The sequence below is a fragment of the Gymnoscopelus microlampas genome (assembly GCF_963454915.1).
Source record: "Gymnoscopelus microlampas genome assembly, chromosome: 20".
Taxonomy (NCBI): domain Eukaryota; kingdom Metazoa; phylum Chordata; class Actinopteri; order Myctophiformes; family Myctophidae; genus Gymnoscopelus; species Gymnoscopelus microlampas.
The window spans coordinates 48,567,584-48,578,132 of NC_139957.1; the positions used below are offsets into that span (position 1 = coordinate 48,567,584).

Here is a 10,549-nt window from a genome sequence, read left to right on the forward strand (position 1 = left end):
CCAACCATAGGCAATGAGGATGGAATATGGGAAATCGGACAGATCCGTGTTGATCACATGACTATAGAGATACTGTGTACCGATTTGCATGACGTTTGGATAAAATCTGTAGGAGTAATGTAAATATGCACAAATCGGCCTCCTGGTGGCGCTATAACAGGCCCATGTGAAAACATTGGGGCAGAGGTTCTGAATTGGCATCCAGGGAGTGTGTGTGCACAGTTTCGGAGCGAACGGGCCAACGGTGCCGGAGATTAGCTACTAACACACAGACAGGAGGGACACACACACACACGGACGGACACACGGACGGACGGACGGAGGGTAACACATACTCTCTCGCCATGCCTTCGGCCTGGCGGAGACAACTACAGTAGAAGTGGTCAAAGAGAGACATAATAAACTACAGTAGAAGTGGTCAAAGAGACATAATAAACTACAGTAGAAGTGGTCAAAGAGAGACATAATAAACTACAGTAGAAGTGGTCAAAGAGACATAATAAACTACAGTAGAAGTGGTCAAAGAGAGACATAATAAACTACAGTAGAAGTGGTCAAAGAGACATAATAAACTACAGTAGAAGTGGTCAAAGAGACATAATAAACTACAGTAGAAGTGGTCAAAGAGACATAATAAACTACAGTAGAAGTGGTCAAAGAGACATAATAAACTACAGTAGAAGTGGTCAAAGAGACATAATAAACTACAGTAGAAGTGGTCAAAGAGAGACATAATAAACTACAGTAGAAGTGGTCAAAGAGACATAATAAACTACAGTAGAAGTGGTCAAAGAGACATAATAAACTACAGTAGAAGTGGTCAAAGAGACATAATAAACTACAGTAGAAGTGGTCAAAGAGAGACATAATAAACTACAGTAGAAGTGGTCAAAGAGAGACATAATAAACTACAGTAGAAGTGGTCAAAGAGACATAATAAACTACTGTAGAAGTGGTCAAAGAGACATAATAAACTACAGTAGAAGTGGTCAAAGAGAGACATAATAAACTACAGTAGAAGTGGTCAAAGAGACATAATAAACTACAGTAGAAGTGGTCAAAGAGAGACATAATAAACTACAGTAGAAGTGGTCAAAGAGAGACATAATAAACTACAGTAGAAGTGGTCAAAGAGAGACATAATAAACTACAGTAGAAGTGGTCAAAGAGAGACATAATAAACTACAGTAGAAGTGGTCAAAGAGACATAATAAACTACAGTAGAAGTGGTCAAAGAGAGACATAATAAACTACTGTAGAAGTGGTCAAAGAGAGACATAATAAACTACAGTAGAAGTGGTCAAAGAGACATAATAAACTACAGTAGAAGTGGTCAAAGAGAGACATAATAAACTACAGTAGAATTGGTCAAAGAGACATAATAAACTACAGTAGAAGTGGTCAAAGAGAGACATAATAAACTACAGTAGAAGTGGTCAAAGAGAGACATAATAAACTACAGTAGAAGTGGTCAAAGAGAGACATAATAAACTACTGTAGAAGTGGTCACAGAGAGACATAATAAACTACAGTAGAAGTGGTCAAAGAGACATAATAAACTACAGTAGAAGTGGTCAAAGAGAGACATAATAAACTACAGTAGAAGTGGTCAAAGAGACATAATAAACTACAGTAGAAGTGGTCAAAGAGACATAATAAACTACAGTAGAAGTGGTCAAAGAGACATAATAAACTACAGTAGAAGTGGTCAAAGAGACATAATAAACTACAGTAGAAGTGGTCAAAGAGAGACATAATAAACTACAGTAGAAGTGGTCAAAGAGACATAATAAACTACAGTAGAAGTGGTCAAAGAGAGACATAATAAACTACAGTAGAAGTGGTCAAAGAGACATAATAAACTACAGTAGAAGTGGTCAAAGAGACATAATAAACTACAGTAGAAGTGGTCAAAGAGACATAATAAACTACAGTAGAAGTGGTCAAAGAGAGACATAATAAACTACAGTAGAAGTGGTCAAAGAGAGACATAATAAACTACAGTAGAAGTGGTCAAAGAGACATAATAAACTACTGTAGAAGTGGTCAAATAGACATAATAAACTACAGTAGAAGTGGTCAAAGAGAGACATAATAAACTACAGTAGAAGTGGTCAAAGAGAGACATAATAAACTACAGTAGAAGTGGTCAAAGAGAGACATAATAAACTACAGTAGAAGTGGTCAAAGAGAGACATAATAAACTACAGTAGAAGTGGTCAAAGAGAGACATAATAAACTACTGTAGAAGTGGTCACAGAGAGACATAATAAACTACAGTAGAAGTGGTCAAAGAGACATAATAAACTACAGTAGAAGTGGTCAAAGAGAGACATAATAAACTACAGTAGAAGTGGTCAAAGAGACATAATAAACTACAGTAGAAGTGGTCAAAGAGAGACATAATAAACTACAGTAGAAGTGGTCAAAGAGAGACATAATAAACTACTGTAGAAGTGGTCAAATAGACATAATAAACTACAGTAGAAGTGGTCAAAGAGAGACATAATAAACTACAGTAGAAGTGGTCAAAGAGACATAATAAACTACAGTAGAAGTGGTCAAAGAGAGACATAATAAACTACAGTAGAAGTGGTCAAAGAGAGACATAATAAACTACAATAGAAGTGGTCAAAGAGACATAATAAACTACAGTAGAAGTGGTCAAAGAGAGACATAATAAACTACAGTAGAAGTGGTCAAAGAGAGACATAATAAACTACAGTAGAAGTGGTCAAAGAGAGACATAATAAACTACAGTAGAAGTGGTCAGAGACATAATAAACTACAGTAGAAGTGGTCAAAGAGAGACATAATAAACTACAGTAGAAGTGGTCAAAGAGACATAATAAACTACCGTAGAAGTGGTCAAAGAGACATAATAAACTACAGTAGAAGTGGTCAAAGAGAGACATAATAAACTACAGTAGAAGTGGTCAAAGAGAGACATAATAAACTACAGTAGAAGTGGTCAAAGAGAGACATAATAAACTACAGTAGAAGTGGTCAAAGAGACATAATAAACTACAGTAGAAGTGGTCAAAGAGAGACATAATAAACTACTGTAGAAGTGGTCACAGAGAGACATAATAAACTACAGTAGAAGTGGTCAAAGAGACATAATAAACTACAGTAGAAGTGGTCAAAGAGAGACATAATAAACTACAGTAGAAGTGGTCAAAGAGACATAATAAACTACAGTAGAAGTGGTCAAAGAGAGACATAATAAACTACAGTAGAAGTGGTCAAAGAGAGACATAATAAACTACTGTAGAAGTGGTCAAAGAGACATAATAAACTACAGTAGAAGTGGTCAAAGAGAGACATAATAAACTACAGTAGAAGTGGTCAAAGAGAGACATAATAAACTACAGTAGAAGTGGTCAAAGAGACATAATAAACTACAGTAGAAGTGGTCAAAGAGAGACATAATAAACTACAGTAGAAGTGGTCAAAGAGAGACATAATAAACTACAGTAGAAGTGGTCAAAGAGAGACATAATAAACTACAGTAGAAGTGGTCAAAGAGAGACATAATAAACTACAGTAGAAGTGGTCAAAGAGACATAATAAACTACAGTAGAAGTGGTCAAAGAGAGACATAATAAACTACAGTAGAAGTGGTCAAAGAGAGACATAATAAACTACAGTAGAAGTGGTCAAATAGAGACATAATAAATTACTGTAGAAGTGGTCACAGAGAGACATAATAAACTACAGTAGAAGTGGTCAAAGAGACATAATAAACTACAGTAGAAGTGGTCAAAGAGAGACATAATAAACTACAGTAGAAGTGGTCAAAGAGACATAATAAACTACAGTAGAAGTGGTCAAAGAGAGACATAATAAACTACAGTAGAAGTGGTCAAAGATAGACATAATAAACTACAGTAGAAGTGGTCAAAGAGAGACATAATAAACTACTGTAGAAGTGGTCAAAGAGACATAATAAACTACAGTGGAAGTGGTCAAAGAGAGACATAATAAACTACAGTAGAAGTGGTCAAAGAGACATAATAAACTACAGCAGAAGTGGTCAAAGAGAGACATAATAAACTACAGTAGAAGTGGTCAAAGAGAGACATAATAAACTACAGTAGAAGTGGTCAAAGAGACATAATAAACTACAGTAGAAGTGGTCAAAGAGAGACATAATAAACTACAGTAGAAGTGGTCAAAGAGACATAATAAACTACAGTAGAAGTGGTCAAAGAGAGACATAATAAACTACAGTAGAAGTGGTCAAAGAGAGACATAATAAACTACAGTAGAAGTGGTCAAAGAGACATAATAAACTACAGTAGAAGTGGTCAAAGAGAGACATAATAAACTACTGTAGAAGTGGTCACAGAGAGACATAATAAACTACAGTAGAAGTGGTCAAAGAGACATAATAAACTACAGTAGAAGTGGTCAAAGAGAGACATAATAAACTACAGTAGAAGTGGTCAAAGAGACATAATAAACTACAGTAGAAGTGGTCAAAGAGAGACATAATAAACTACAGTAGAAGTGGTCAAAGAGAGACATAATAAACTACAGTAGAAGTGGTCAAAGAGAGACATAATAAACTACAGTAGAAGTGGTCAAAGAGAGACATAATAAACTACAGTAGAAGTGGTCAAAGAGAGACATAATAAACTACAGTAGAAGTGGTCAAAGAGACATAATAAACTACAGTAGAAGTGGTCAAAGAGAGACATAATAAACTACAGTAGAAGTGGTCAAAGAGAGACATAATAAACTACAGTAGAAGTGGTCAAAGAGACAGTTGGGGTCTCTTCTCTTCAGGACAGAGGAGGGAAGACGAGGGATGAGGGAGTTCAGGAAAAGACACGGAGGAAGAGGTTGGTGACAGTCAGAGAGATGAAGAAAACATCTATCAGGAGACCACAAGGGGAGGTTAATGTAGGAGACCACAAGGGGAGGTAGATGTATAACACACACACACACACACACACACACACACACACACACACACACACACACACACACACACACACACACACACACACACACACACACACACACACACACACACACACACACACACACACACACACACACACACACAGAGAGAGAGAGAGAGACATAATAAACTACAGTAGAAGTGGTCAAAGAGACATAATAAACTACAGTAGAAGTGGTCAAAGAGAGACATAATAAACTACAGTAGAAGTGGTCAAAGAGAGACATAATAAACTACAGTAGAAGTGGTCAAAGAGAGACATAATAAACTACAGTAGAAGTGGTCAAAGAGAGACATAATAAACTACAGTAGAAGTGGTCAAAGAGACATAATAAACTACTGTAGAAGTGGTCAAAGAGACATAATAAACTACAGTAGAAGTGGTCAAAGAGAGACATAATAAACTACAGTAGAAGTGGTCAAAGAGACATAATAAACTACAGTAGAAGTGGTCAAAGAGAGACATAATAAACTACAGTAGAAGTGGTCAAAGAGAGACATAATAAACTACTGTAGAAGTGGTCAAAGAGACATAATAAACTACAGTAGAAGTGGTCAAAGAGAGACATAATAAACTACAGTAGAAGTGGTCAAAGAGACATAATAAACTACAGTAGAAGTGGTCAAAGAGAGACATAATAAACTACAGTAGAAGTGGTCAAAGAGAGACATAATAAACTACAATAGAAGTGGTCAAAGAGAGACATAATAAACTACAGTAGAAGTGGTCAAAGAGACATAATAAACTACAGTAGAAGTGGTCAAAGAGAGACATAATAAACTACTGTAGAAGTGGTCAAAGAGACATAATAAACTACAGTAGAAGTGGTCAAAGAGAGACATAATAAACTACAGTAGAAGTGGTCAAAGAGAGACATAATAAACTACAGTAGATGTGGTCAAAGAGAGACATAATAAACTACAGTAGAAGTGGTCAAAGAGAGACATAATAAACTACAGTAGAAGTGGTCAAAGAGACAGTTGGGGTCTCTTCTCTTCAGGACAGAGGAGGGAAGACGAGGGATGAGGGAGTTCAGGAAAAGACACGGAGGAAGAGGTTGGTGACAGTCAGAGAGATGAAGAAAACATCTATCAGGAGACCACAAGGGGAGGTTAATGTAGGAATGTAGGAGACCACAAGGGGAGGTAGATGTATAACACACACACACACACACACACACACACACACACACACACACACACACAAACACACACACACACACACACACACACACACACAACAACAACTCTACCTCCTGGTCTCTTCTTCTCCTCTCTGCTCACAATCCATTCAGCCATGTAGCCGGTCTGCCACAAACCTACAGCCACATACTGCCCCCTGCTGGCTGAACCTAGAGAGAGCGCGAGAGAGACAGACAGACCAAAATTATGACATTCCAAAAACAATCAAGGTTACAGAGAAATGACCCAACATTCACCCACCATAGAAATGACCCAACATTCACCCACCATAGAAATGACCCAACATTCACCCACCATAGAAATGACCCAACATTCACCCACCATAGAAATGACCCAACATTCACCCTCTCTCTATAGCTAAAGTGAACCAATGCTCGCTCGCCCGACCACAATCCAGACCAGTAAGAACACTCTCTCACTCGACGCGGATGTTCCAATTATGTACAGAAGTACCATATCTTCCTTATTGTTCAATAAAAAGTATTTTAATCTGATCGGCAGCCATTTATTTTCTCCATAATGCTTTCAGCTATGTAACCCTATCGGTTGGGAGGTGTATTTTATATAATAACTTTTATTATAACTATGAGAAAATTGATTAAAATGCTTTACAAAATGGAAGATACGTTTATGTAGCTGTATGGACCGAAAAGGGAGAAAGTACAAACACCAGGCTGAAGTTCATCCATGACGCTCATGACAGACGACCGTGGTGTGATCCATGGCTACTATATACATTGACTTAAACATGTCGGATTTTTCTTGGCTGTCAATGTTTCTATCGTCCATAAAATCGCTCTGAAAGTGATCCAAACGATCGTGTACGATGTAACTTAATGTAACTCTATGACCGGATGTGACTTTGTGGGCGGTCCTGTCTATCTCTGTGTGTATGTATGGTAACAAACCTTGTGTTTCCTGTGCTCCACAGGAAATGACCTCAGCTTTACACAGGATGTTAAACAACAGATTCCAAAACTCCTCCTCCTGGAATGAAACATGCACGCACACACACACACACACACACACACACACACACACACACACAAATGACTGATCTACCAAGAACCCAAACTAACAACATGTTAAACATGTAAATCATGTCAAATGTTCACATCACACTGTTACTGTTTCATGTTAACTATATTAATATTATGTTCACATCACAAACACACATATTAGCCTAACGTGAGTAAATCATCTTCCAGGATGCTGGGTGGGTGTTTTGCAGAAAACATAAAGTGGAACACACCTGGGGTGACAGCAGGGCTTTTTCAGTGTCAGACCCCTCCCTTTGGAAGCCACTCCCACCTCACATCACATTCAATAGAGCACCGAAGTCTGACGTAATGTACACATCCTACCTGGGTCAGGGTTTCCCCCCCCCCCGTTCTGAATTCCCATACATAGACGTAATTAAATAAGAACTGTGTTTCAAAAACAAACAAATGATCCTGCGGCGGTTTGACTCTTATGGATATGAAGCATCAACTGACGGTGAAAAAAACATAATGTCACTTCTGCCAAATTAGTTACATTTTTGCCAGAAACAGACTGTATCAAATATGAGTGACTGACTATCATAAAGGATACAGAACCTCCTCCCTGACAATATCACAGAGACAGTTTGTTTATTTTTGGAACACAATTCTTATTTGAGACGATTCTATGATGACCCAATGTTATTCTCCATAGAGAAATGACTTTATGAACCAGTGGATGAACGAGTGACGTCAGGACTTCTGTTCTCTATTGGGATCCTTTTGTACTCCATTCATGGAGACATTAAATGACAGACAGATATACACTAATATGCAGAACATCATATAAACAGTTTAGAAATTAAAAATAAGAAAAACATGTTCAGTAAAAGGTTTGAGGGGGCGGGGCTGGGTTAGGACTCTTACAGGGGTAACGCTGAGGTCAAAGGTCATGTAAGTGTGTAACGTAGCACCTATAGGGTCAGAGGGCAGAGGTGGAAAACGTACTCAAATGTCTTACTTAAGTAAAAGTATCAATATACGGCAATGTAGAAGTACTCCTTTACACATAAAAGTCCCGGAACTCAAAATGTACCCGAGTAAAAGTACAAAAGTATTGGTATCAAAAAGTACTTGAGTACAGCACTTGAGTAAATGTACTTAGTTACTTTACAGCACTGGTCAGAGGGCATGTATAACATGAGTAACGTACCAGCTGGTCTAAAGGACTCTGCAGAGGGTAAGGGTTAAGGGTTAGGGTTAAGGGTTAGGGTTACCATGGTAACGTACCAGCTGGTCGTCAGTAGAGTCTCGTTTGGCTCGTCTAAAGGACTCTGCTGAAGGAACACAGAGGAGACCCACAGCTGACAGCACTCTGCACAGAGCTCCTATCACCTGCTGCACCCTGACGCCCCCTGGAGGCCTCTGCATGTCACTGCAGCAGCTCCCAGATCTGAACACACACACAGGACGCCATTTAATGGCATTTATATCTCTGGGACCCCAATTTATATTGTAAAATCAATGTTAATGTAACTCTGAGAGTGAACAAATGGAACCAAATGGACCCTAAAGGGTCCATTTGGTTCCATTTGTACACTCTCAGAGTTACAGACCCATAAGGGTCCATTTGGTTCCTATCCATCATTTAGTTGGGGACCCCCTGGAACCCCCTCAAGTACCCCTGGGGGTCCACGGACCCCACTTTGAGAACCAATGATGTAATGAAGACATTGAACAGCCGTTCTACCTCTAGTTACATTCAATGTGATTAATAAGTATAATTCACTTACCTTCTACAGTAATACAGCTCCTATGAATGACGTACAAAGTATTACATTATCTTCTACAGTAATACAGCTCCTATGAATGACGTACAAAATATTACATTATCTTCTACAGTAATACAACTACTATGAATAAAGTATAAAATACTTTAAAAGACGTTAACATTCATTCTTTCAACACAGTTGAGTTTCCGCGCCGCGCAAACAATCAACATCCGGTGTTACACCGACATTTGTGTCCTATCGAAGACGGAAGACGGAAACCACATGAGAACCTTTACAACAGTGAAACAGCGCCCCCCCTTCTCACAGAATTCGTCAAGGCACCATTCACGGTGTGACAGCCGTGATGGTGCCGTCGTCAGGGACGTCAGCAGAGGAAGTTAGTTTCGATTGGCTGAAGTTTATGATTGACAGCCCTGCTGACCAATCACCGACGTGAAGATTCCGTGGGTGTTATTTTACATTTTGAGCTTTTTGTACAAAATAATTGTAACAACAAAACAACAAAACATATTGATTGATTGATTGATGTACTTTATTTAGTAAGACATGAGAACAACAGTACATGGAAGTACAAATTCACAATACAAGGTCTACTAAACTGGAAGACTCATAAAAGCACTGAGCTTGTTTCAAATGAGTTCCCCATGCACACAAATCATGATGACATATAAGAGACAGACAGATATACACAACTACTATAGAATGTCATACAATCAGTTTACAGGTTACTGGTATGAAGAGTGAGAAATATGTACAAAAGGAGAAGGAGAGGGGGGGGGGGTAGTGGGGTAGGTTAGGTTAGGACTTAGACAGGGGCCATTTTCCAATTGCAGCCTCCTGAAGGTGTATCTTTAGGGCTGTTTTGAAAGAGAGTAGGGTTTTACACTCCTTTACTCCTTTTGGTAGGGCGTTCCACATTTTTGATGAATAGCATGAGAACGAGTTACTTCCCTTTGTTGAGCCAAAAAAGGGTTGGACAAGGTTTGTGGAGCTGCCTCTGGTATTGTGATCATGGACATCATTAACATTTTGGAAGTATTTTGACAAATACAGGGGGATCCCAATGTTGTGATATATCTTGAAGACCAGGCCCATAGCAAGTTGCTGTACTCTGTCCGCAACCCTAAGCCATCCAATCCTATCAAAATGATCAGGGGTTAGATGGGTTTTGTAGTTGAGGCCAAGAAGTAGCCTTACAAGTTTGTTTTGGGATGTTTGGAGCCTTGTTTTTAAGGCCTTGGAGGTGTTGTGATACCATGAAGTACATGCATAATCGTAATGACCTTGTATGAGGGCCACTGCAAGAGTCTTCAGAGTCTTCTTACTGACTTTACGATCAATACTCCGCAAATAGCGTGTTTTTTTTTGGACCGTTTTGATTGTTTTTTCAGCATTTTTGTCACCAGAGAGGTCAGCCTCCTCCAGCCTTAAATACAAACGAATCCTGTATATTATATATATATAAATATATATACATATATATATATATATACATATATATATATATATATATATATATATATATATATATATATATATATATATATATATATATATATATATATATATATATATATATATAACCCTAACCCTATATAATTCAT

General features: G+C 38.1%; 1 protein-coding gene across 1 annotated transcript in view; it reads right to left on the reverse strand.

Moving 5' to 3' along the window:
* Positions 1-9,128, reverse strand: part of tedc1 (tubulin epsilon and delta complex 1) — a 32,739-nt gene extending 23,611 nt beyond the window's left edge. The window contains exons 1-4 of the mRNA XM_084044469.1: positions 8,946-9,128; positions 8,443-8,605; positions 7,081-7,159; positions 6,223-6,321 (exon numbers count right to left, since the gene is read on the reverse strand). Of these exons, the coding sequence (XP_083900595.1) occupies positions 6,223-6,321; positions 7,081-7,159; positions 8,443-8,583 (319 nt within the window). The 5' untranslated portion in view covers positions 8,584-8,605; positions 8,946-9,128. The remainder of the gene's footprint in view (positions 1-6,222; positions 6,322-7,080; positions 7,160-8,442; positions 8,606-8,945) is intronic.
* Between the last annotated feature and the right edge of the window lie 1,421 nt (positions 9,129-10,549).